The 27,033-nt window shown below is 46.8% G+C and overlaps 3 protein-coding genes across 3 annotated transcripts; all 3 read left to right on the plus strand.

Annotated features, from left to right (window-relative positions):
• The first annotated feature begins 1,878 nt into the window (after nt 1-1,878).
• LOC120653328 (E3 ubiquitin-protein ligase WAV3-like) lies at nt 1,879-2,908 on the plus strand. The gene is made up of 2 exons (XM_039931089.1): nt 1,879-2,267; nt 2,299-2,908. The coding sequence occupies exons 1-2, from the start codon at nt 1,879-1,881 to the stop codon at nt 2,906-2,908; spliced, it is 999 nt and encodes a 332-aa protein (XP_039787023.1).
• Nucleotides 2,909-22,697: 19,789 nt separating this feature from the next.
• LOC120653329 lies at nt 22,698-23,117 on the plus strand. The gene has a single exon (XM_039931091.1). The coding sequence runs from the start codon at nt 22,698-22,700 to the stop codon at nt 23,115-23,117; it is 420 nt and encodes a 139-aa protein (XP_039787025.1).
• Nucleotides 23,118-23,400: 283 nt separating this feature from the next.
• On the plus strand, nt 23,401-26,516 carry LOC120655259. The gene is made up of 4 exons (XM_039933008.1): nt 23,401-23,610; nt 23,741-24,308; nt 24,389-26,145; nt 26,220-26,516. The coding sequence occupies exons 1-4, from the start codon at nt 23,579-23,581 to the stop codon at nt 26,353-26,355; spliced, it is 2,493 nt and encodes an 830-aa protein (XP_039788942.1). The 5' UTR covers nt 23,401-23,578; the 3' UTR covers nt 26,356-26,516.
• Nucleotides 26,517-27,033: the final 517 nt, after the last annotated feature.

The raw sequence follows: 27,033 nt of genomic DNA on the forward strand, positions 1-27,033 counted from the left end.
TTCTTCCTCCCGCCGAGACAAATTCGTCGCGTGTGTGAGTGAGTTCGTCCAGCGATCGGTTCGGTGAGCTTGAGTGTGAGCTGGTACGTCGATTGTGCACCAAGTTCCTGGCCGGGGATTGCCGGAAGAGTGAGTTCACCGTCGACCCCCCGGCGGAGCTCTGTTCGTCTCTGTTCGCCGTTGTCGCGGCGCAAGGCTGAGCTCCAACAAGTGGCATCAGAGCCTCGTATGCCCAAGATTCTGCGCTACTACCTCGAGCAAGAAGACATGGCGCTGGTTCCGCAGGGCGCCGGAGGGAGCTCGGTGTCCATGGCGTACCCGGTGTTGTCGCCGGCGGGGTACACGGCGTGGGCGATCAAGGTGGAGGCGATCCTCGATGCGCAAGGCCTCTGGGAGGCTGTGTCACCGTCGGGCGATGGCGTGGTGGACGCGCACAAGAACAAGACGGCGCGGGCGCAGCTACTGCAGGCGCTGTCCGAGGACATCCTCATGCAGGTGTCGACGAAGAAGACGGCGAAGGAGGTGTGGGAGAGCCTCAAGACGAGGTTTGTTGGCGCCGATCGTGTCAAGACGGCGCGCCTCGCCACGCTCAAGTGTGAGTTCGACAAGCTGTGCATGGTGGACGGCGACGTGCTGGACGACTATGCCGGGAAGATCAGCGGCATGGCCGCGAAGTTCGCTGGTCTCGGGTCCACGCTAGAGGACGCCGCCATGGTGAAGAAGCTGCTCGACACCGTGCCAGATCACCTGTATCCGGCGGTGGCTGGCATCGAGCAGTTCTGCGATGTCGAGATGATGAAGTTCGAGGAGGCGCTCGGGCGTCTGAAGGCTTTCGACGAGCGCTCGCGGCGACGCGCTCAGATCACCGGCGTGTAGGCAACATCCGGTGGACAAGGCGGCAGCGACAAGCTCCTGGTCACGGAGGAGGAGTGGCGGGCACGGCGCAAAGGCAAGTCCGGGGTTGGGCGGTGCTTCAACTGCGGCGTGCGCGGCCACTTCGCCCGGGATTGCCGCAAGCCCAAGAAGGAGGTCGCGATGGCGGCCATGGCGGATCTCGGCGAGGAGTCGACCGAAGCAGCTCTCCTCTGAAGATTCCGGCGTCGGCGGCGCTGGGATCCGGCGTAGGTGCGCTGGATTTAGGGGGTGATTGTTGGAAATAAACCCAGCGCGATCTTGTTCACGGCTGGGGGGTGCGTGTGTGCGCGCGGGTGTGAGCTCGGGTCCGGCCGTGTGTGCACGCCGGGACGAGCGGGATGCGATCGTGTGCGGCGATCGTCGTGGCGTGAGTGGAGTCGAGATCGGGGGGGGGGGGGGGGGGGGGTGATCGAGCTCATTCGTGCGAGCCGTTGAGGTAGTTAGAGCGCCCGCATTGGCCGCAGTGTCTCTGTTCCGTGGCGTGCGCGCAGCGAGCGCGTCGTGGGCGCCATGGCAGAGCCACGCGGGCCGATCGGTGATGATGGAGGGCTACGCGTGGTCGTGGGCGCGTCCGCCCGGCTATATAGCCTCCTTGTAACCCCTAGATCATGATACCGCGGTGAATTGGAAAACGGCGTTCGGCGCCGAGCGTTTGAGCGCGAAGCCCCCCGTGTCACTGTTCATCTTCTTCCTCCCGCCGAGACAAATTCGTCGTGTGTGTGAGTGAGTTCGTCCAGCGATCGGTTCGGTGAGCTTGAGTGTGAGCTGGTGCGTCGATTGCGCACCAAGTTCCTGGCCGGGGATCGCCGGAAGAGTGAGTTCACCGTCGACCCCCCGGCGGAGCTCTGTTCGTCTCTGTTTGCCGTTGTTGCGGCGCAAGGCTGAGCTCCAACACTTGTCGTCACGACGCACTGCGAGGACCCGTCGATCCCGAACGGCGCGGCGCACGACGGCTTCGCGGTGATGCTCCAGGTCAAGGCGCCCACGCTGGTGGGCGAGGAGGTGGCGGGGGGTACGCCTCTGGACCTCGTCGCGGTGCTCGACGTCAGCGGGAGCATGGCGGGGCCCAAGCTAGAGGAGGTGAAGCGCGGCATGGGGTTCGTCGTCGACAGCCTCGGCCCCCGCGACCGCCTCTGCGTCGTCGCCATGTCCGACGACGCGCGGCGGGTCGTCCGGCTGACGCGCATGTCGGGGGACGGTAAGGCCGCGGCCAGGCGCGCCGTGGAGTCCCTCGTCGCGGCCGGCTCGACCAACACCCGTGCCGGTCTCGACAAGGCGGCCAAGGTGATCAAGGAAAGCCGGAACGAGAACGATGACGTCGCCGGCCGGCGGCGTCATCCTCCTCTCAGACGGTTACGACAACTACAGCGGGTGTCGCCGTAGCCTCGACACGAACACGACAGACTACAGCGACCTTGTGCCACCGTATCTCGTGCTCGACGGCCAGTTGCGGTCCACGCCAGTGCACACGTTCGCGTTCGGCTGGGACCACGACGAGGAGGCCCTGCACGGCATCTCGGCGGCGACGCGCGGCACGTCCTCCTTCACCGAGAACCACGCGGCCATCCAGGACGCGCTGGCGCTGTGCGTCGGCGGGCTCCGATCGGTCACGGCGCAGGATGTTTTGATCGAGGTCGAGTGCTGGGACGACGACGGCTTCGCGGCGGTCAAGTCCGGCTGCTACGAGAACAGCATCAACAGAGACGAGGGGGCCTCGGTCAGCGTCGACGAGCTGTTCGCCGACGAGGAGAGGCGCTTCCTCTTCTTCTTGGACGTCCCGAGTATCGACTACGCCGACTATTTGGGCACCCGTCTCCTCAAGGTTCGCTGCCATTACGTGGACATAGCGACCGCGCAGGATGTTTCCGTGGATTCGGCATACGCCAGGGTGAAAAGGCCCGTCGACGCTGCGCCGGTGGCGCCGTCGATGGAGGTCGAGTGGGAGCTCCTCCGCGTGAAGGCGGTGGTGTTAGATACAATTTTGGATCCCTAGGAGTAGATCGATTTGAGTAAACCTTTAAATGAGAAAAATACCTTCTCGTGGCCTCTGTGACATCCATGACGCATCGTCATCGAGGTGCGCTGGGGCGTCGGCGTGGGGATGCGGTGCAGTGACGTTGCGGTGGCGATAGTGAGCCGGTGATGGCGTGGTCGATGGCGCTTCCCACTGTTTCAGTGCGCCCTCTGGATCGGTTCGGATTTTGAGGTGGGGACTGAAATGGCGGCTGTGGTGAACCTCTCTCCCAGTGCCCCTGCCCCCACCTCCTATTTATTGCACTGCACAGCAGGGGCCCACCGACCAGTAGTCGATTAGCGTCCCCGATCATGACACGGTCAAGGGGTCCGAGTAGGCCGTTGGGCCTGACTCGGAGGAGATCAACCTTACATTCTACCCCTTGATCTCATCTTATATCTTTGAACTTTATACATTTTATTTCCTTTCATATTTCATCACAGATTAATGCATAGAGCAGCTTCATTGTCACGATCGATTGTCGATAGATTCAACAGCTACAATACACATTTCTGTTCTGAAATACATTCTTTAACTTTGGGCCCTTTTATTGTCCGGAAAACATAGGCTATACCATAAATCTATGCCGACTGTGTGTTCTCTGTACACACTGGGCGGCAAGCCTTTAGTAAGTGGATCCACAATCACTTTCTGTCATTTATACTCATAATGAATTTCATCATGATTCCAGACTTTATCCTTTACAACGTATAACTTTGTGTCAATGTGTTTGGCACCACACTTGACTCATTGTCATAGGAGTAAAAACTATTTAAATGGCTATCGCTGCTGTCAACCATTATCAACTCCAGGTACATATTCCTTTAACTATTTTGCCTATCCCTCGGCCTCGTATCATGCTATACCATGTCTTTGCATCACATTGATGATAATTGTTTCATTTTGGAGCTTTTCCACACAAAACCTCCAAGTGTGAAAGCTAGCGACAATTGTGGATTTCGCTACACATTTCACAAGTTCTACTTTTGTACTCACAACCTTTTGAGAGTACTTGTTCTTTCCAACTTAGCATGAAGCCGACATTCTAAATTTCATTCCAGTGATCTATATCTGGATTGAGTTTTTGCCAAAATAACCCGGATACACGAACTATGTCAGGGTAAATTCTTTATTTGCACACTTATAAAGCTTCCAACAGCTGAAGCATATAGAACTTTTTCCATTTCACATTAGTTCCTGGAACACCAAGGTTCCCAACACTATTACCCTTAATGATAGGAACAGGCGTAGGTTTACTCTTTTGCATACTTCATTTCTTTAGAATTTGTTCTGAGTATGCCTTTGTGATAACCATAATACCCTTTCCTTTTATCTCGATGAGTCATTCATAGAATGAAAATCCATCACCGAGATCAAAACTTGAGGACAATAATTCTTTATCTATAACAACATATTAACACCACCACTAGAAAGTATGATGTTACCTTTATTTAAGATATGAAAATCAGATTTTCCATTCTTTAACTTTGCTTAAAAGCTATTGTCCTCCTGAATCTCTTTAAACCCAAACTTTCTTCTCTTTGCATCTTTTGACACAAGTCTTACTTTATATCTTTCAATATTCCCTCTGGAGTCACATTTCTCTTTGTAGGTCCATTATAACCTATTGTGATGGCTCTTTTAGGAATCATTCCTTTTTCTATGGACTTAACACATGAAATTCTTATGACTTCTTCAAATGAGGTAGAATCGACCTCTATTTGATTTTCTTTACTTTGTATAAGGATGTTGTTGCTCCTTTTTGCCAAATGGCAATGGACTAATGAGATCCTGCATAACAAGATCCTTCTTTACTTTATTGATTTTCTTTGAGAGCTAACAACATGTGTTGTATACAACATCAGCACGTATGAGAAACTTGTTGTTCTTGAATCATCGAAGTGGACACACATTCCAACTTCTCTTCAAGTCTTTGGTCTCTACATACCATGCTCCCCCAGATTTTTCCATCTTTAATAAAGATGGTGTATCAATAAATCTCTTTGTTTGGGTTCTATCTATTAAAAATTTTATATGTGCTCTGTAAGCACCATCTTACTATCTTTGAGGGTCATCTAGCATAAATACTAGAATTTAGCTATTTCTTTACATAGGAGTATCAGTATAGTGACCGTTGTACTCCCCCTGACGGTCACATTCATTCTTTAGTAGATCATCTCTTGCTTTCAATGCACATTACAGGGGAGTATCTTTCTTAACTGTCTCATATTTCTCCCCCTCGAAATGTGGCTTGAACTTTTCTGCCACAATTTCGAAAACTATTCATAACTTTTGTGAATGAGGAAACTTTTATTACTTCATCCACATAATTACGTCATGCAGAACAAACTTAATTCGTATGGGAGTACCTTTTACTCACTTCACTTTAAGAAATCAACAGAGTTCTTTATTTCATATGATAGTTCTTTTTTCTCATTTCACTTTAAGGACTCAACATAGTCCATTTCAGACATTTTTGCAAGTCACGCTCGCATATCATTGTTATCTTGAGGTTCATATGTAACTTTTTGTTCTTCTTAAAACTCATTGAGTGCTTAATCACTATGACACAATAGAAGTGCCCGATAAATTCTAGAATAGCAAAGCTACTCCAAACTTTTCTCCTAGTGTGGGATAGACCAGTATATGAGTCATCACAACTTTCTCCCACCATGCAGGATTAGCACTATGTCAACTTTACCCCGTCATGCGAGTATTGTTTCATACTTTTTCCAGACATAAATGTCAGGATTGGCTCAAATCAAATTCAGAAATAAATCTGAATATTCCATGACACACATGCTTCATCAAATTAAACATGCATGACTAATCACAATTTTGAATGAACTCAAAAAGAATTCTACTTGATAGAGATACATAAGAGACATTTCTCAAAAGAATCTCTTATTGCTCTATCTTCCTTTAATGGATCAACATCCACAATTACTTTAGTTTTCAAACAATTATTTAAAGAGAATACACTTTCTCATGCGATGGTCTTCTTTCTTTCTGAGTCACAAGTACTCAGCTCATCTTTTTTTCTCCCTTCAAGAAGGACTACATGCAAATCTTTGTCTGCAACGAGATTAATTAAAACTTTAAGTTATATTCTATATCACCGTTGGGCAGAAATAGAATAAAATATCCTTCTTTTTACATTAATTCCATATCACCGTTGGGCAGATACGGAATTAATGTATGGAAAAATCAATAAACTTTAAAACCATATATCTGCTCCTCAAAATTAAATCCTCCCGTTGGTTCGAATTTAATTAGAGGATAATCAACTTTATTGCAGCGGAAACTAGAAAAATATGTTTATCTAGTTTGAGAGCAGTTCTTTATCTATTCTCCGAAAATGGTCACTTTGATGCAACATCTAATAAAGACTTGAAACTTTAAGCTATGACTCATCATATAAAAAAATTATAATATTGTTATCATAAACGTTGGTCAGAAAATAACAATACTATAATTAACTTTAAATTTCTCTCCTTTGAGAATTATCTTTACAATTCCAGTAAGGCTCAACTTTGAGATTTCAATTGGCACAATAATACCAAAACTCAACTTTGACTTTAAACAGCGGAAGCCTTTCTATCTTTTACACATGGGACAAAAACTCATTTAAGACTTTAGATTATTCTTTCAATTAAATCTTCTCGTTAGTTCTGTCTTATTTGAAAGATAGCAACAATATAACACCAAAAAACTTTTCCTTTCTTTATGGCAGCGGAAAACTTTTCTTTCTTTTTAGAAACAGTACTTTGTGCTCATTTTCTCTCTAAACAATTTATCTCGTTGGTTCAAAATTGAATAGAGATAAAACTGTACAAAACTTACTCAAAGTAAACTCTTCAATCATGCTCTTAAGAATAAGTCTCCCGTTGATTTGAATTAAAATTAAGAGCAACAACTTTAAAACTTTGCAGCGGACACATGTAAAATTCTATATTCAGAAGCATTACTGTGCGCATTCATTCTCTAAACAAAATTGCACGTTGGTGCAAACTGAATAGAGAACAAAAACATCTTTAATATGCCTCTGAAAGCAAGAAAATTATAACAAAAAATTTACTGTGCTGTTCTCTGCTTTCAGCCCAGCAGATGCAAGAAAATGGCCCAAGGCCCACTCTCGCGCGGCGCGTTCTCTAACCCAGGCCACAACCTGGGCCTAGGCTGGGAAATCAGCCAGTGCTCGGCAACCGCCTGGGCCGAAAGCCGGCCCATCAGCCGCCGAGCTCTCTTGACCGTTGGATGTGATCGAACGGTCCTCCGCGGATCTCTCCACATCAAAACCGGCGGCCAGCGGCACACCTTGAAACCCTAGTTTATTTTGATTTCTTCCTCTCTCTCTCTCTCTCTCTCTCTCTCTCCAGCTCACCGGAGGAGGCGGCGCCGCGCAGGCTCCCTCACCGGCGCGCACGCTCGCCGGAGCGGGAGCACGCCACCGCCGAGCGGCACTGCGACGCGGCCCTAGCACCCGAGCGCTTCTTTTCTTTTCTTTCCTTCTTTCTTTTCTCTTCCTTCCCCTTTCTCCCGCGCTAGAACGGAGCGGCGGCAGCCATGAGAGGCCGAGGAGATGGCGTCGCCGCCCGCCGGACCCCTCGTCGGTGTGCGCGCTCACCCAGGGGTGGACGTGCTGCCGTCGAGCGGTCTAGCATCGGCGCCCTTTTGCCCCGAGTGTGCCTGCGCAGAGGAGCTCTGACAGCTGGGGTTACTCGTGCAAAAAAGATGGTCGTTTGGGTGTTCTGTGGGCGGTGGAGCAGGGTTCCCTGGCATGCCGTGGTGGCCGACGGCCGTGGGGAAAGTACCAGGCAAGCCTCTTCCCCGATCCGCCCTTTCTGTTGACTTCTCGTGGGTTAGGGTTTGGTCAAAACCCGTTCTGTGTTTTTCGATTGCATAGAAATCTTTCCGTTTGTCTTTGATTCGAGATGAATCCGTTCTTTTGGTCTCTGATATGAGATCCAATCTCACTTTCTTTCTTTCTTTTGATTTCTGATCGAAATCTTCTTTTAGACCCAAAAACTGATCCACTCCGTAGAGCGGCTCTTGATACCAATGTTAGATACACTTTTGGATCCCTAGGAGTAGATCGATTTGGGTAAACCTTTAACAGAGAAAAATACCTTCTGGTGGCCTCTGTGACATCCATGACGCATCGTCATCGAGGTGCGCAGGGGCGTCGGCGTGGGGATGCGTTGCAGTGACGTCGCGGTGGCGATGGTGAGCTGGCGATGGCGTGGTCGATGGCGCTTCCCACTGTTTCATTGTGTCTTCTGGATCGGTTAGGGTTTCGAGGTGGGGACTGAAATGGCGGCTGTGTGAACCTCTCTCCCAGTGTCCCTGGCCCCACCTCCTATTTATTGCACTACACAGCAGAGGCCCACCGACCAGTAGTCGATTAGCGTCCCGATCAGGACACGGTCAAATGGTCAAGGTGTCGGAGTAGGCCGTTGGGCCTGACTCAGAGGAGATCAACCTTACAGGTGGAGGACGTCGCCCTAGCCCATGCGGCCGCCGAGCTTGGAGACATCAGCCAAAACAAAGGATACCTTGAAGTTGCATCAGGATTTGGTAGCCATGGAGATTAGACAAGATCTTCACCCTGTGGACAAAGGGAATGGCAGATATGAACTCCCCCCAGCTAGCTACAACTTGACACGTGATGAGAAGAAGGCAATGTGCGGGAGCTTAAAAGGGATCTGAGTTCCGAGTCGTTTCACGTCAAACATAAGAAAACTAGTCTCGATGAAAGATTTGTCACTATGTGGCTACAACTGTCATGATTGTCATGTGCTGCTGACGGTGTTCCTCTCCATTGCAATCAGAGCGATCAAGCCAGTATATGTAAAGATGGTAATCACTCGATTCAAGCAAGGAAGCCAAAGCTAGTTGACAGGAAACCAAAGTTTGATCAACCCGAGACTGACACGGTGGCACAAAAGATGTTAGAACTTGCCGAGCTTCAGAAACAAGGAAAGTTCAAACTCCAAAGGGAACATGATGTGCTCAGTACGGCCGTTGGGTCCAAAGAGCATGGAGGGCGTATTAGAGGCTTGTCCTCTAAGTTGAGCATCAAGGATGGGTTCGAGAAGGACAAGGCTAGGTACAGGAGCCATGACCGCTACAAAGAAGTAATCGTGGCAGCAACAGAGCATGCAGTGCAGGCCAAGTTCAAAGATATGTTGAGAGCAGCACTTGCAGAACAAGATGTTGGACAGCAACAGTTGGTGCCAGTGGCCCCTCTAGTAATTGGCTGAGCGAGTTCGGCATGTGCTCAGAGTAGTGCCGCCTCGAACACAGCACTACCATACCCGGTGGATGCCATAACGAGTATTACTCCATGTTTGTTGCTCTATCCGGTCGGAAGAGCTAGGAAAACAAAGAAAGTTGCTAGGGCCCGAGTGCATCCGGCTGGGAGTTTATTTGAGGGAAACCCCACCCCAGCCCTATATGCGAGCGTAGAAGTGGAGGAACTCTTGAAATCAATCTACGATGATACCGAGATAGACATCCCCACTGCAGATGGGAAGAATTGTCTTGGAGAATGTGTCGGCAGCATAATTCTGTGGCATAAACGAGATATCTTACTGGTTAGTCAGATAACTATGCTTGCTATGGAACATATCTCTCCACAAACACGAGAGGAATCACCTGCGGCTCCGCCATCACCAGCGGCTCCAGAGCAACGGGGGCCGTCAAATGTGGCTCCGCCATCACCTCCGGCTCGAGAGGAACGAGAGCCGACACATGCGGCTCCAGAGCAACAAGAGTCGTCAAATGCGGCTCCGCCATCACCTCCGAATAGAGAGGAACGAGAGCCGACACCTGCGGCTCCAGAGAAACAAGAGCTGTCAAATGTGGCTCCACCATCACCTGCGGCTCCAGAGCAACGAGGGCCGTCACCTCAGGCTCCGCCATCACCAGCGGCTCTAGTGACACGAGAGCCGTCAACTCAGGCACCGCCATCAACAGCAGCTCCAGTGACACGAGAGCCATCAACTCAGCCAACGACGTCGGCTTCTCAGAGCAGATCAGTGCTACCTCGAGTTTTGCGGTCTTACCAAAAGGAAAAGGAAGGGTCCGAAATTGTGAATAGATGGCACGCCGCAAACAAGAAGTCTGTTGAAAAAGCTAAGAAGGCTAAGAAGGATAAGTCACAGGAAAAACCACCAACTTCTAGTGGCAGTAGAAAGTCGGGCTTTTCTATTCCCAGCACGGACACGGAGTTCAACAGGGTGCTTGCGGTTGATGGCCTTCCAGACTTAGAAGATGCTCCTCTAAAGTTTGCATAATTGTCCAACTTACATGAAGAGAATGCATAATTGGTACAAGAGGGCATGTAGACTTGGGATTAGAATCATAGGTGCTCCACACCATAAGGACGTATTCGGACTTAAGGGGCCAGAAATCGATGATATCATGTTTGATTTTGAAGACAGCCAAGAAATGTTCCGCCTCTCACAACTTGGTATCGAAATGGTTCGACTATGGTGCATGTAAGTGCCTCATCGACTTTGTATTACAGTCTATAGTATTGTATAAGCATAAATATTTAACGTCATACATTAATTTTACAGGATGCAAACAATGGATTCTATTATTTGTAATTTCAAGGTCCGGTACCTTGATCCCGTAGTAATTTGCGAGTCTTTGCACGCTGGGCCAAAATGGATGAAGGACGACGGTGACTATCTAAAGCCATTTGAAACAAAGAAGGACAAAGATGAGGCACGCAACAAATTTCATGAAGATACCATGAAGAGGGTTGTGGCCTATATAGCGCTTATTATGGAAACATGGGTAGACATGGATTGCATATTTGCACCATACCACGTCCAGTAAGTCTAATATCAATTATTTGATTAACCATTACTCTGATATCGATGCCTACAAATTGTACATTAACTTTTTTTTTTGTTTTACAGAGGTCAATGAATTGCATTCCAAATAATGCCAAAGCGTGGAAGAGTTGTCGTACATGACTCCTTGGACTGGCCAACCAAAGCTTACCTAGAATTCATAGACCTTATTCAATTGTGAGTGAATGTCTTATCTTCCATATGGACTCTTGTGTCTCTAGAGAAATATGCCTACATAAATTAACTTTCCATTTTTTCAATTTAAAACAGGGCATACAAGTTCAACGCAAAAAAGGACTTCCTTATCCCCCCGACAGAAAGGAAAACACTTTTCGCACAAATTTTTGTAGCCACAAGCAACTAGCAGGTTCCGTGTACTGTAGGTACTACCTGTGCGAGAATGTGAGGCTGAAAGGGAGATACACTACCTACTCTTTATTACGGATAGATGTTTGTACATTGTTTATTACTGTACCTTCAAATTGCTAATTTTATCATGTATTCAATAATTGCAGCTTGACCCGAAGAAACACGGAGGCCAGCTCCACAAGAGACAACTTCTAAATGTAGTCGATGATATGTGCCATTTCATTCTGCACGAAGTGGTCAACGTGGAAGGCGAATTTTTTGACGAAACTTCAGACTTAGCAACGAACGATAAATACCTTTCACTTCGTGAGTGGCACAAATTTCTGGAACGGTTAAGCGCCCTAGGGGAATGATGGCAAAAACATGTATAAGAGCTGAATTGTGATGATGTACTATATTGATATTTGTTTTTCATCTATTATGAATTTTATATGAGCAAGTATCTTATGTCTAACATATTCGACGTCCCGATCGCGAACGAGCTTGAAGTTAGGACATTATCATTAATAGACGTATAATAGTGCGAACATGACGTATAATAGACGTATAGATCAAAATTGCGATTTCAAATCTCGTAAAAAGAACGCGAATTCAAAAATTTTGGGCGGGCTGGAAAACTATTTATAGGGGCGGGTCTGGGGTCACCCGCCCCTGAAAATCTTTTTGTAGGGGCGGGTGAGGCCCCAACCAGCCCCTGGAAAAGTATTTACAGGGGTGGGTCTGGGTATCACCCGCCCCTAAAAAACGATTTTCAGGGGCGGGCGACCCCCCCCCCCCACCCGCCCCTACAAAACCATTTTCAGGGGCGGCTCACGTGCCCGCCCCTGCAAATCGCCATTTTTAGCTGCGAAAAGCAGAGCCGGTTGCGCCGTCTGTCTCTAAAAATGCTATTTTGCCCGCCCCTACAAACCCTTTCTGCAGTAGTGTGCTAAAAACCATGTTGGCTCAATTTACTCCTCTAAGCTATTTCAATTGGTCTGATCTACTCTATTGTATTTCTTTTTATTTCTCTATATATAATATTAGTTCTAGGTTCAAATTTTATGAGTAGATGAAGAACATGATGTTTCATGTTGGAAAATCATTAGAAAAATTCATGGTTATTTTCATAGGTCGGAGAAATCTAATATGAAATTGACTATGCGGATATAAAATTACTATAAAATAAATAAACCTGAACAATTTATAATGTACTTCTTTATAGAGGGTACCATATTGTTGACGCAGTTCTGGTCAACACACAAGCGCTAGAACGCGCGGATCGCAATGATCAAATCACCAGCGATGAACTCCGGCGACCGGTCAGACCGGTCGCGCCAACCGGTCAGACCGGTTGGACGCAGAAAGCACCGCGAAACCTAGAACCTCAAACTCGGGAGAGACCCCATCGGAGCTCGAAGATCTAGGGTTGTCTTGAGGTTGGCAGGCCACTCAAAACGTCCTTGAACGCCGTCTAGACGAGCAAAGAATAGCACGAGGGTTGGAAAAGCTAGGGTTTGCAGAAAAAATAGGTAAATTGTAAATTGATTGATTCGATTGGGTAAAATGACCTCAATCGGCCATGGCCTTTATATTTATAGGCCATGGAGGATGTACCCCTTCCAAATCGGTTTGAAGGAAATCTAACTTTTCCAAAGGATTAGCCGACATAAAACCTTGGTCTAACTTATCCAAGTTAACCAAGTCCTCAATAGCCTCGCACATATCGTTCGCCTTGTCCCGATAGTGCTCGATGCGTTGTTGCAGCCAGTCTGCGTTGGACCGGTCTGACCGGTCAGAGGTAGCAGTCTGACCAGTCGGCTCTGTATTGTCGCCTTTCTGCATCATAGAAGTAAATGTAGCCGATTCTCCATCGGCTTTAGGACTGCAGACACAAAACACTCCTTGGTGCAACTGATCAAGTCATAATCGGTCAAGTCTAGACCCAAGAAGCACTTGATGTGATCGTGTGCACCAATGAGCTCGGAATCGGCGGCACCAATGAAGGAAGAGGTGTCACCATGCACATCCTCAACTTCATCGCCCATCTACTAAATAAGAAACTAGTGCAAGGAAGATGGTACACATTGATTGGCATGAATCCAATCACGTCCAAGTATGAGGTTGAAGTTACCTTGCACCTCAGAGATGAAGAACGTCGTAGCAACCATCTTGCTCCCAATGGTCAACTCCATTGAAGCAACCCTCTTGGCACCAATGGGATCACCTCCTGCAACGCCGCTAACCGTCATGTTCGTCTCGATCAATTCTCCGTCCGTCCCGCCGAGCTTCTTGCAGAGTGAATAGGGCATCAAGTTCACAATTGCCCCACTATCCACGAGCATATGAGAAACTGGCTTCCCGTTGATGTGCCCCCTCATGTAGAGGGCCTTCAAGTGATTATCTGAATCCTTGGGCTTCTGAAATATAGTTTCGCGGGGCCCAAAGTCCAAATGTACAGTCTCCTCCTCCGGAATCGTCCAATAGTTGTCAGAAAAGCACACAACATTGATCTCCATGTTTGTGCATTCCAGAAAAGCCTCGTAATCCACCAACTCCTCATCTTCTGCTGCAGAAGGAGCTGCTGGAACCTTTGATGTGCCAGAAGCCTCGTAATCTCTTCAGCCTTCTGCTCAGGCTCAGGGTCGATCAGTCTGACCAGTTGCTCTGAGCGGTAAGACCGGTCCGGGACACCGGTCAGACCGGTCGGCTGGAGCGGTCCGACCGGTCCTGTGGGCTGGTCAGCTGCCTTGACCTGCCACACTTTGCCTTGAGGGATCCTTGGTCCGTACTTGTTGAATTTCTCATCCCTCATCTTCTCCGCCTCTTTTTCTTCCTATTCTTGGCGGCAAAGACGCTGCAACCTCCTCTTCTGAGTGTGTGTCAACCTCGGTGGGCACCACCTAGACTGAAAGTACTTCTCCTTGTCTTGATCCTTGAGGTTGATGCTGCTGGCCTCATGATCATTGGCCAACACAAGCTTCTGAGAAACGTTGACCGATTTCTCAACGATCACCGGCCCTTCTTGTGCATCTTGAGCTTTACCTTTTCCGTCTTCAACTTGCACAACCTCGACTGGAGACTTCTAAGAAACCACTTGCATTGGCCGCGGTTCGTCCTTCTTTTCCTTGACGCGGTACTCTTAGCGCACAGGACGAACTTGGACTGGTCTCTGCTGAGACCAGTCTGACCGGCCGGGGTAGATCGGTCTGACCGGTCCGGGGTTCTTCCCCTGACCAGATTGGTGCTTTCTCAATCGGTCGTGAACCAGCTGCTTCAACCTATCAAATATAGGTCCTCTGGAGCTTCCTTCCCCCTGGAAGTGTGGTGGATACGGCATCGGATAGCATTGCATCCAAAATCCCCCGTTCTTCCACATGGGAAACTGAGAATCCGATGCCGGTGGAGCCCATGGCATTGTAACATACATCGGCTGCATCTGTTGAGGAGGGAACAAGGCAACCACATCACCCCTGCGCTAGCTTGATTCTCCCCTAGGAGATGAAGGTGCGCCTTGACGCGGAGGTGACCTCGGTCTCTTTTTTAGGGGCGATCGTTTCGAACGGCCTTTGAGTACTTGTTTAACAGTTGGCCAAAGGTAGGCTTCTGATTTGCAAGCTTGCCCTGCACCTTTGGCTGATTAATCTTTCACGTACCCACTTCCGGACGCTTGGGCTTGAATGTCCGGGACTGACCACTAGGGCGGTCTAACCAGCTGCCAGAACCGGTCTGACCGGTCATAGGAACCGGTTTGACCGGTCTCGGCTGAGCAGCAGATCGGTCGCCCGAAGAAGAATCCTCTTGCCCCCCCAAGTGTACGAGGCTTAAGTATGATTCTTAGATTCTTCTTCCCATCAGGAGCCTTCTCCTGAATCACCTCCCTGGCCAGAATCTTGATATCAATAGTCAACAGCCTATCATCACTAATGACCAGGTTTTGCCCTTTGCTCCTTTGGCTTGATCCGGCCGAATCAGCACCTTTGCATTGTTGAGATCAATAGTGCGAACTGGGAATGGAGCTTTATCTATCTTCATCTCTGGGAAGGCCAATCGTCCTTTATTTATTGCCGATTGTACCTGTCGACGAAACACATTACAATCATTAGTTGCATGAGATGAAGAAATATAAAATTTAAAATAAGCACGCCGCTTTAGCTCCTCAAGCGGCGGTATAACATGAGTAATCTTCAAATGCCCAAGTCGTAACAATTCATCAAAAATACGATCACACTTGGACACGTCAAAAGTAAATTTCATCTCCTCTTACCGATTCTTTTGTGTCGGCTTGTGAGATGTGCAAGTAGATGGTTTGGCCGAAGCGGGCCAAACAAACTCAGTGGCATACACCTCTTTATCCTCATCGTCCGATGAATTATTCAACAATATGCGTGTTTGAACGATGGGACTTGTAGGTATCTTTTTCTTTTTTAAAATTTTGTTTCTTGGCTTAAAGCCCTTGACTGAAGCTGATTTATAGAATAAAAACTCGAACCATCAAGCATTTCTCTATAGCTAGAATGTAAACCCGCAAGAGCCATATCGACCAAATCATTTTTAGAAAGCGACAAATTAAAGCATCGGTTTTTAATATCTTTAAACCTTTTAAAGTATTCTTGGATATATTCATCTCTACCCTGTCTAACTGATGTCAAATCCATCAACTTAGTTTCGTTATCCCAACTATAAAAATGATCGTAAAACTTTTGCTCTAATTCATCCCAAGAACGAGTCGAGTTAGGGGCTAATGACGAAAACCAAGAGAAAGTCATTCCAGTCAAAGACAAAGAAAACGTACGAACGTGCAAAGACTCGCTAGAACCAGCTTCCCCAAGTTGAGCGATATATTGGATAATATGCTCCCAGGTGGACCGGTTATCATCACCGCTAAACTTGACAAAATCGGGAACACGCCAACCAGCAGGGTAAGGAATCAAATCAAAAGCATCAACATACGGCCTACGGTATAGCCGACTCTTATCCGTAACAAAACCAAGTTTTTCTTCAAGCATATCAGCCAGATCTTCTTTCATCCTAGCAAGATCGGCCTCATAGTTGCCTGTAGATGTTTGGCCAAAATGATGTGTCGCAGGATCAGTAGTGGACATCGTTTATGCGGCGTATTGTGGATTGGCCTTAAGCCAATCATCCCAAGCATCTTTGGGCAACGGCGGAGGAAAAGGGGTTCACCGTATGACTTTGTAGTATACGGCGGCACAAAATCCGTCAACTCCTGCTCCAGGCTCTAGTCAGCCGAAGTAGGAAGAGGCACAAGTTGTGGCTGTGACACAGAACCGAGCACCATGGCACCTGTCTGACCGGTCTGAGTGACTGGTCTGACCTGTCCGCCCGCCGAGGCAGCGGTCTGACCGGACGGAGCGACTGATCTGTCCGGTTAGGCCCGGGATGGCTGAACTGTGCCTGGCGGGGGTGTCTGTCCCACGAAGAAATTTGGCGGCATACCATACTGATAATTTTCAGTTCGTGCGGTCAAAAGACTAGGATTAGGGGGGAAATTAGAATAATCATTGACAGTTTTCTTAACCTTGTTTTGTAGACTCAAATCCAAAAGTAAATCTTGTGTAAGCTTTTGGGATTGTTCGAATCTACCTAGAAAGCCTTCAGCAAACTGCTTAATGGAATCGAATGTAAAACTTACATCGCTTAGAGTGGAAGCAAATGAAGCAGCTGTAGTCGTATTAGATGGGTTCGGCGGTGGCGGCGCAAATGTGGGCAATGAACTTCTCCTTCTCGAACACGCCTTGCCGAGTCATCCCAAAGCATGCAAGCAGTCTCTTCTTGGCTTCCTCCTGTTCTTTCTGGAACGCAGCCTCGAATTGTTTGCGCTCCTCAGGTATGTCTTCGTACTTGATGTCAACAGGAGTTGAATCTACCTTGGGATCAAACTTCTCACCGGTCATTGCATCCGATGAAATTAGATCTGTCCCCAGCGGAGTCGCCAAAAAGTATGTTGACGCAGTTCTGATCAACACACAAGCGCCAGAACACGCGGATCGCAACGATCAAATCACCAGCGATGAACTCCGGCAACCGGTCAGACCGGTCGTGCCAACCGATCAGACCAGTTGGATGCAGAAAGCACCGCGAAACCTAGAACCTCAAACTCGGGAGGGACCCCGTCGGAGCTCGAAGATCAAGGTCGGCAGGCCACTCAAGACGTCCTTGAACGCCGTCGAGATGAACAAAAAACAGTACGAGGGTTGGAAAAGCTAGAGTTTGGAGAAAAATAGGAAAATTGTAAATTGATTGTTTCGATTGGGTAGAAGGACTTCAATCGGCCGTGGCTTTTATATTTATAGGCTGGAGAGGACGTACCCTTCCAAATCAGATTGCAAACGGACTCTACAAATGAAATCTAACCAGATTCGGATTACACAGAGCCAGACCTGGTCGGCCGCGCACTTTGTCCATTTTGGCTGCCAACACATATTATAAGCCATCTCAAAAATTTTAAAATTAAAACTCAACTTGTGCGCAAACATATAAAAATGATAAATCTCATTAGATGCTACATTGAACTAGCAAAAGTAGTCCGGGATAAATTGACCAAAATCGTGTTAAGGGGATTAAAGTTAAGCAGATAATACGAATAGACGAGGGTCGCAAAACAATTTTTTTCCTATTTGAATTAGCAGCCGTCGTCGGTATCCAATCTCTCAGGTGGCGTTTGGATTACGGAAAGGACCGCGATAAGCTACGACCAGTCGCGCTATGGGGGACTGCGCAACCCGGCGTGGTTGGAGAAGTCTGGTTGTTGTATGTCAGACATCATTCAGGGAAAAGACTATCGATTAGTCTTAAATCTTCGTAACTTTTGAATAGAGTATCTGGTCTTTATTTGGCTACCACAATTGTGTTCTACGTGTCGAGATGAAGAAAATTAGATCCCACTTGCATTGAGGACTTTTTTGTTCATAACAACTTATATGTAAATGCGTAATAGGAAATTATAAAAAAGAGTTACCACCATGTATATACTAAAGATGGTATCGCACAAATATACTGAAGTTGTCACACGGTATGCACATAAATTTTTATAGCTAAAGTTATTGCTCTGTATGCACATAAGTTATATCAAAAAAATATATGTTTCAGTCATTCATGAATGTATGATATTTAGGCCCTCCACAGTGTGGTAGTGATGCCTAAAATGAAAAAAGTTTTGTTGTACGAAATGGGTATTCCTCTGGTTCGGCTGCAGTGGTAGGCATACCAAATAAACAATGAAGCAATGTGTGGCTTGTGGAGAGCAGAGGATGGGAATCTTCATTTTTCTCCAATGTTTAACCATCTAGCATCGATGCATGTACATGCATCGCTTCCATTTTTCTTAGATGTGGTATCGCTCTAGCATCAGTAGTTGGAGTGTGGAAAGTGAAGCTCAGACAATTTCTCTCTATTTGAAGCTTCATTTAAGGCTAACATTGTGGAGGGTCTTAAGACAAACAAATTGGTAAAAGCTATACGAACATGAAATCGAACCTGCAACAATGGCCTTGTTTGGATATATGGGATAATTCTTATCCCTCACATTTTAACCCTAAATTATCCCTCATGCATCCAAACAGATGTGATAATTTTGGTTAGGCCCCCCCCGTGCCGCCATCCTTAGCCCCTTCAAAGGGTGCTAAGGCTATTCCTAGTGGCTGGTTTCATTTCACTGTTTCCAATACTGCCACATCATCTAAAGTACCATGAAACCATGGATGAAACACCATGGATGAAACAACCCTTGCAATACAAGATTTCAATTTTGGTGTTTTCTATGTGCTTATTGGATTTCAATTTTGGTGTTTTCTATATGCTTATTGCATTTAACTGTAAGACACATAATAACTTAGAAACAGAGTATGTGGGGTTTCATCTAGATGAAACTTCTTTCATCTCTCTTTAAATCATTGCCATATTATCCAAATTGCTTATGTGGCACCCTATTTAATGTGCATGAAACACCGTGAAACCGTCCATTAGGATTGGCCTAATGGGGCTAATATACGTAGGCTCCACAAAAAAAGGTGATTCTGTACGCACACCTAGGCGTGGGAATTGGAGAGAGAGTGGGTATTAGCTTATGGATCCAAACAGCTCACCTTGGGATAATACTTAGCCTACCAATTCAAACCTAAACACATTACTACAATAATCTTATCTGAGGTGGTTAAAAAATATTTTCAGAAGTGGGCAAGGGCAACCGTCTATGAGCAAACGCCTCCATAAATAGGCATTTTCGGAGACGGTTGCATGGCCACCTCTGAAAATCGAACACTAAAACAAAAAAAAAATGGAATGAGTCCGCCGAGCCCATCTGTGCCACCGCCGCTCGGGGCCGCACCGCCCGCCGCCGCCGCGGCTGCTTAGGGCTAGGGCTGGGCATTCGGTTCTAACCGAACCGATCGGTTCGGTTCTTCGGTTTTCAGAGAAGTTCGGTTCCTCAAAAATAGGGACCGATTGGTTCTTTCTAAGATCAAGAACCGAGCAATTTTGGTTTCGGTTAGTTCGGTTCGGTTCCGGTTCTAACCGAACTAACCGAAGCAATCTCAAAATAGTCAAGAACACACGATGAGAAGGAGAAGAAAGAGGAAAAAAGATTCTGGATCTGCAGTGCCGGCAACCACCACTGCTGCGCGCCTAGCCTGGCGGTCCCGCCGCCGCCGCCGAGCCTACAGAGGAGAGCCTCACCGCCGCCGGAGGCCGGGGAGCTGGGCGCGGCCGCTGAGTTTGGAGAGGGGCAGCCATGGCCACCTCGTCTCCCATCCTCCCCGCACCAGCGGCTGGCCATGGCGAACGACGCTCACCGCGGCGCTCTGCTACGCATCCTACTGCCTGGGGTTATGGCACAAAAGCCATGACCGGCTGGCGGTGGGGGTCGGGGCGGCGATGGGGCCCCGGGGCGGCCGGAGCTGGCGAGCTAGCCGGCGGTGAGGGGGAGGGGCGCGCGCCGCGCGGGTGGAGAGGGGCAGCCAGGCGCGCGGGGTGGGTAGCCACGGAGGGGGCCAGGCGGCGCAGTGGGGATTGGGAAGGGGGCGGCCGGGCGCTGAGACTGGGAGGGGAGAGAGGCAGAGATCTGCGTGGGTGGGGTGGCCGGGTGGGGAGGGGAGGTGGGCTAGGGTTACAATGGGCCGTCAATTTGGGCTTCGTGAATTAATTTGCATATGGGCTCGGTTCTTCGGTTAACCGAGTCTAAGAACCGAACCGAACCAAAAATTTTGGTTCCTGAGAATCAGGAACCGAACATGGAACCGAAATTCTTGGTTCCGGTTCTTTCGGTTTCGGTTCTCGGTTAGTTCGGTTCGGTCCTCAGTTCTCGGTTATATTTGCCCAGCCCGGCTTAGGGCCGCACCACTCTCGCCGTTCACGGCCACGGCCACCACTCAAGGCTGCGCCGCCGCGTCCCTCAAAAATATATCCGTCCCTCAAAAATATATCCTTTTTGCATGGTGAAGAATAATCTATAAGCTTGCCTTGCTTTTTTCAACAACTAATTTATACTCCGTCCATCCCAGAATATAGAGTCTTAGCATTATTCAGACAGAGGTCCTGTTTAGTTCCAAAAAATTTCTTACAGTATACGTCACATCGAATCTTTGGACACATGCATGAAGCATTAAATGATGTTAAAAAAATTACTAATTACACAGTCTAACTGATTAGTAAGAGATGAATCTTTTAAAACTAATTAGTCAATAATTAGTTATTATTTGTCAAGTAACAACAAAATATGCTACAGTACCAAAACCCAAAAATTTTCACCAACTAAACACACCCAGATTATGGAAGCTAGTGAAAAGACTCAATTATCCTCGGTTAGATACTATGATTGTGCAAGCAACAATCATACACTAAATACTATGATTGTGCAAGCAACAATCATACACTAAATACTATGATTGTGCAAGCAACAATCATACGCTAATTTAAAGTTGTGTGATGGCATCCATACCTGACGCTGCATGCCTTCCTAATATGTCCAGACCTGCTAAACATCCACATACTGTTCCTAAATTGGATTGGCAGGCTAAAAACATCCATGCACGCAATTAGATGTTGAGAGGGTATTTTGGGCAGTTTATATGGGGGTTGGAAACTCCAAAGATAGTTATATTTATGACAGATTTTGAACGCTTAATAAAGTTAACATAGCTATATTTCGGGACGGAGGAAGTACATTGTTTTATCTTTAGAGGCTCATCTTGATTTCCTTGAAATTGCTGCATATGGAAGTATCACAGATGAAATGGGCAGAAAGATGTGCAAATGTATATCTATGGATCAGGCTATGAGCGGAGGTTAGTTGTCTAGTGGAGCAAGTTTCTTTTGTTTTTTGAAGATAATAGTGGAGGAAATTTCGAAAGCTAGGGGAATGTTTCCCCCTTAGAAAAAAGCTAAAGAAAAGTCGTGCTAGCTAGTACTGGCCTCGGGAGCTTTAGCTCTGGATGTTACAGTCGACAATCGACAAGACCTAAACATAGAGCAAGCGCATGACTGCAGTATAGCTAACTAGTAGCTAGCTTCTTAAATCATAAGTAATGACGACAAAGCAAAAAGCATGCGAGTTACTTACAGTGAGCATGAAGTTTGGATACTTCACCTAAAAGGACATTAGCGAGAAGATCTAGTCTCTTACTACTTTGCTGTATTTTTTAAATCCAAATATGACTTGAGATGGTCATGCAAAATTGGTTGCTATAGAAAGATGTATCAAACCGCACAAATTTAAACCAACAAGGACAAAATGTTAAACTAAATAAAACTGAAAATCATCTGTCACAAATTTTCATTTGTGACGACATCAAGATGTTTGTGTTTATGACTCTTGTTGGCTGAAATTTACAGGACTATTTAAGCATGTAAATACATTCAACAGAAAAGGTTGTCTACTACAAAAAGCAAGATCGTCTTGTGGAGCATTAAAATTTTCATATAACAAAAAAGAATTCTTCATCGGAGTTTTGCATGACTAATTTTACTATCAACTAATAAAATGCAAACAACCCAATGTCTTCTCGACATAATGCATAAATACGATGGACTTTTGCCAAAATTTCAGAGAGGAAGAGATTCATGAATCTGAAGTAACCCAGTGTTTTGTTGTATAGGGTTATATAGTAATAACCAATACAAAGGCTGAACAGTTGCTCCAGAGATTATTTAATGCAACAAACATTGTGATAGTAGCCAAAATAAGTGTGTGTGTGTGTGTGTGTGAGAGAGAGAGAGAGAGTATACAATTCCAAAACGATGACACATATCATGAGACAAGAGAGAGAACAAGAATTAACATGCAGAAGTTCATCGTTTACATCTCCACAAAGATCTCAACTAAGCACGCGTCGTGCTCCCGTCCAAGCCACCCAATTATTTACTGCGAGCGCCATCGATAAGCTCAAGTAATCTTCGTTCCGTGCAAGAAGGCTAGCTAAATACAGTACGGGGTATCTATCCCCCCGTCCGTACGAGCAGGGTTTTCGTCCGTACCAGCAAAGCTGCCACCGCCCGCCGCGCCGCGAGCTCAATCGGCTGCGGCGCGCGGCTCGGGCATGTCGGCCGACGGCGAGCCGGTCACCTGCTACCGGTGGAGCCGCGACTTCCTCGTCGCGCACGCCGTCTTCACAAGCGGCCTCGTCACGGCGCCGGTGGCCGTCCTCCTGCTCGTCCACCTCCCGCGCTCGGGCCGCGCCATCTTCTTCGCCGCGTTCGCCGCCTTCTGCACCACCACCAGCCTCCTCATGTGCCTCCGCTTCTACGCCGAGCTGAGGTGCCCGCCCTGGCCGCGCTGGCGCTCCGCGGCGGCGGCGTCCGGAGGCCGGCAGCTGGAGGAGGACGACGAAGAGTCCGTCGTCGTCGGGCACGAAACGACGGCGCGGGAGACATCACACGCCCTCTATTACCCGGAGCAGCCGGTGACGCGCCCCGAGGAGGTGCAGGCCGCCCTCGCCTCTGGCCGCATCCCGAGCTAGAGAAATTTGGGATTTGGCCATGGTCAAAAGTGGGCTTCGCTAATTTGCCATAGTTTTCGTGGGCTTCGTTCTTTTGCCATTATGAAACGAGTGCATCCCGCTATAATGCTTTTTCATCATTTTCCTATTCATTTCTCAGTTTCTCCTTATTCCAGCAATCTGACCTGACCGTTTTGCCCTTTAGCATACCCTTATCCTCTCGTGAGTCATCAGGAGCACGTGAACCCCTCCTCTCTTTCTTATTTTCCTTTGCTGCTTGTGCCTATTCCCCTCTTCCGAGATCTCGCCTGGTCCCATGGTCGCCGCCACCCCCTGCACAGCACGACCATAGGGCTGGCGCCCCCTCCTATTCTGGTGCTCGTGCTTCCTTCCCTCTGCTGGTCCGCAGCAGCTAGATTTGGCCGCGATAGAGGGGGTCTGCATTGTGGATCTGCATCTGCAATAGAGGAGAAGGAAAGGCCATGAACTGCGATTGGGCTGATCTTGTTGCTGGGTAAGTCCTTTCTTCAATTTCTTACTCGTCGTGCTTCCGAGATCCATTAGTTAGTCCATCTAACTTAAGTGCACAGAAGCTTAGTTCGCTGCCTATCTAATCCTTTTTTTCTATAACCAATTTTTACTAGGCTCGATGGAGAGCCTGAGCATAGTTTAGTGCCAGTAGAAGCACCTGGTATAGTAGATGAAGCTTTACCTCCTGCAGTAGAGTTGCCAGCACAAATTATTGATTGGAATGCACTTGAAATAACTGAAATATATGATGAGTATGAAGGAAGGTTGGAAATCATCGAGGATGACCATGTGTTTCGACTTTTGGGTTTGAGAGATGAGGAAGAAAATGCCGAGAAGGCTAGAAAAGATGCAGGAATAGGTGGTATGCCTGCTGAGACGCCTGCTGATAAAGCATATTGCCATCTTGGAGTTGATACTGCTGGGGCATCCCTACCCGTTGATGATTTCATACCATGGGAGAAGGAGATAGTGTATGATGCAAACAAGCCATGCATGAATATTGGGTCTGTATACCCCAGCATGAAAGAGTTCAGATTGGCTATGAGACAATTTGCCATCAATGAGGAGTTTGAGCTTGCCATTAAGAAAACTGACCGAACTAGATACATTGCTAATTGTAATGCAGATGATTGCCCTTGGCACATTGTTGGTAGAACGCAGCCTGATGGAAGAACTGTTATGGTATTGACTTGCTAACAATTTCTTTTGTATTTGTTGAGATTTTTGCTCTTTATTAGCTCCTAACAATTTGTTAATGACAGGTCACAGTATTGATTGCCCTGCACAAGTGTATGTCCAGTAGTAGGAGGAAGACTACTACAGCAACAAGTGCATGGGTTGCTTCAAAGGCTGTTCATATCCTTAGAAAGAAGGCAATGGGCACTAAAGAGTTGCAGCTGAGGTTGCAAGATGACCACAAGTGCACAATTCATTATGATACAGTGTGGAAGGGAAGACAAAAGGCTCTTGTAGAAGTGTATGGTAGCTGGGAAGATAGTTTTCAGCAGCTATTCAATTGGAAGGAAGAGGTCATGAAGCGGTCACCAGGTAGTATTATTGAGATTGATGTCAAGGTTGTTGCTGGTCAGGTGTACTTTCATAGATTTTTTTGTGCATTGGGTCCTTGCATTGAAGGCTTTAAAGAAGGATGTAGGCCATACCTTAGTGTAGACTCTACAGCACTTAATGGTAGGTGGAATGGGCATTTAGCTGCAGCCGCAGCACTAGATGGTCACAATTGGATGTATCCTGTCGCTTTTGGATTTATAGACTCTGAGACATCAGATAATTGGACTTGGTTTATGACAATGCTTCACAGAGCTATAGGAGATATGCCTACACTTGCTATTTGTTCCGATGCATGCAAAGGGTTAGAGAATGCAGTGCAGGAAGTGTTCCCTCAAGCTGACCAAAGGGAATGCTTTAGACATCTTATGCAAAATTTCATCAGGAGATATGGTGGTGACACTCACTCTAAGATGTACCCTGCAGCAAGGGCATATAGAACTGAGGTGTTTCAACAGCACATGCAGTCAGTTTTAGAAGCATCTAGTGATGTGTTGGTATGGCTACAAACTCATCATTCATTCAAGTGGATGAGATGTGCCTTCAACAAAGAAATCAAGTGTGATTATGTCACAAATAACCTTGCAGAATGTTTTAACAATTGGATCAAAGACATAAAGGACCTACCTGTTTGTGAGCTAGCAGACAAGCTGAGAGAAATGATTATGGTGCTCTGGAACAAGAGGAGAAGTATTGGAGAAAAATTGACTGGTAACATTCTACCAGCTGTTATTCAACAACTAAAAGCAAAGACTAGAGGATTGGGACACTTGACAGTGGTGAAAGCAGACAATGTTCAAGGGGAGATATGGAATAATAGTAGTGGGTCCAGGAATGTTGTTAAGGCGCCTTTAAAAGAATGTACATGCTTGGAGTGGCAGCACACAGGGAAGCCATGCCAGCATGCTTTGGCATTACTAACAGCCCAGGAAAGGGATGTCAACCTAGAGGACTACGTACATGTCTACTACTCTGTGGAGAGGTTTCAAAATGCATACAAGAGATTAATTGAGCCACTGCCTGACAAGTCACACTGGCCACATGTAGAACTGCCTTTTGTTGTTGCAGCACCACTTGCTCCAAGGGGTGTAGGGAGGCAAAGGAAACTCAGGATCAAAAGCTTCCTTGAAGGTGGTGGCAGCAAAACTAGTAAATCTGGTGAGAAAAACAGTAGTAATGAGGCTGATCCAGGAAAGAAACAAATGATTAGAGGGAAAAGACAATGCAAAAGATGTGGAGAGTTGGGGCATGGTGAAACCAGCTACAAATGCTCTCTTAATGGAACAAAGAAAAGGAAGAGAAAGCCAAGAAAAAATGCTACAAAAAGTTCTTCCAAAAGTTCTACTAAGAACAAAGCCAAGAAAGCAACCAAGACAAATGAAGAAGCTTCCACCAGTTCTATACCAACCCTGGAAACAATAATACAAAACAGCCCTGGTAGAGTTACTAGAAGGTATGCTGCTGGGATTATTCTCATCACAGTTTTTTTCTCATCATAGTTTTTTTCTCATCTTTTTTTTTCTACAGCCGACTTGCTATGCTGCAAAGAGGAGAAGGCACTAGTACCCAGCCCACAGTGGCAGCCTCACCCACCAAGCAAAAGACTGCAGCCAACAAAAGTCCTGCAAGGAAGCTGGCACCTAAGAGACTGAAGATTAATTGAGCTGTCAACTCCAAGTCTTAGCAATTCATGTACCTGTGAACTTAGTGTTTGTGATCTAAATGTACCTGTCAACTAAGTATCTGTGAGCTACTTGTGAACTCAGTATTTGTGAGCTAGCTACTTGTGAACTCAGTATTTGTGAGCTATTTGTGAACTCAGTACTCAGTATCTGTGAGCTATCTGTGATCTAAATGCAAGCAAGATATTGCTGCACATTGTGATACATGGCTCCTGTGGGCTTGCTGAATGTCAGAATATTGCAAGATAGAATATTGCATCACTGAAACATAATTATCATTGATAGAGAGTCATATCATTGATACAGAGTCATAGTTACAGATAAACTAATGCATCATTGATACATGGATGGCTTCATCACTTGACAAGTAACACTACTACACCAAAGAACATTACAACAGCTATGACAATGCAAATCAGCACCAAAAACTGAACCAAGTTGATCAACTTGTCAATCTTCCTCTCATCACACAGGCTGCTTGTGTTCTGAAATCCACTTGTAGAAGGGCAAACTTGATTCAGGTCTTGCTCCTTTGCAGCAAGTGCTTGCATCAGATTATTCTCCTTTGCAACAACAATCAACCTGTATTGTTCAAACCACCTGAAGAACCTGCATCTTCCAGGACCCTGCAACTAATAAAATACTACCAGTGAGCGTTT

The sequence above is a fragment of the Panicum virgatum genome, chromosome 1N, assembly GCF_016808335.1.
Source record: "Panicum virgatum strain AP13 chromosome 1N, P.virgatum_v5, whole genome shotgun sequence".
NCBI lineage: Eukaryota > Viridiplantae > Streptophyta > Magnoliopsida > Poales > Poaceae > Panicum > Panicum virgatum.

Excerpts from the sequence above, each read along its gene's own strand:
- LOC120653328 (XM_039931089.1), top strand. The coding sequence starts at position 1,879 with ATGCTCCAGGTCAAGGCGCCCACGCTGGTGGGCGAGGAGGTGGCGGGG. Across the intron at positions 2,268-2,298 it reads CGTCATCCTCCTCTCAGACG|CCTCGACACGAACACGACAG; the intron begins GTTACGACAACT and ends GTGTCGCCGTAG.
- LOC120653329 (XM_039931091.1), top strand. The coding sequence starts at position 22,698 with ATGTCGGCCGACGGCGAGCCGGTCACCTGCTACCGGTGGAGCCGCGAC.
- LOC120655259 (XM_039933008.1), top strand. The coding sequence starts at position 23,579 with ATGAACTGCGATTGGGCTGATCTTGTTGCTGG. Across the intron at positions 24,309-24,388 it reads CTGATGGAAGAACTGTTATG|GTCACAGTATTGATTGCCCT; the intron begins GTATTGACTTGC and ends TGTTAATGACAG. Across the intron at positions 26,146-26,219 it reads CCTGGTAGAGTTACTAGAAG|CCGACTTGCTATGCTGCAAA; the intron begins GTATGCTGCTGG and ends TTTTTTCTACAG.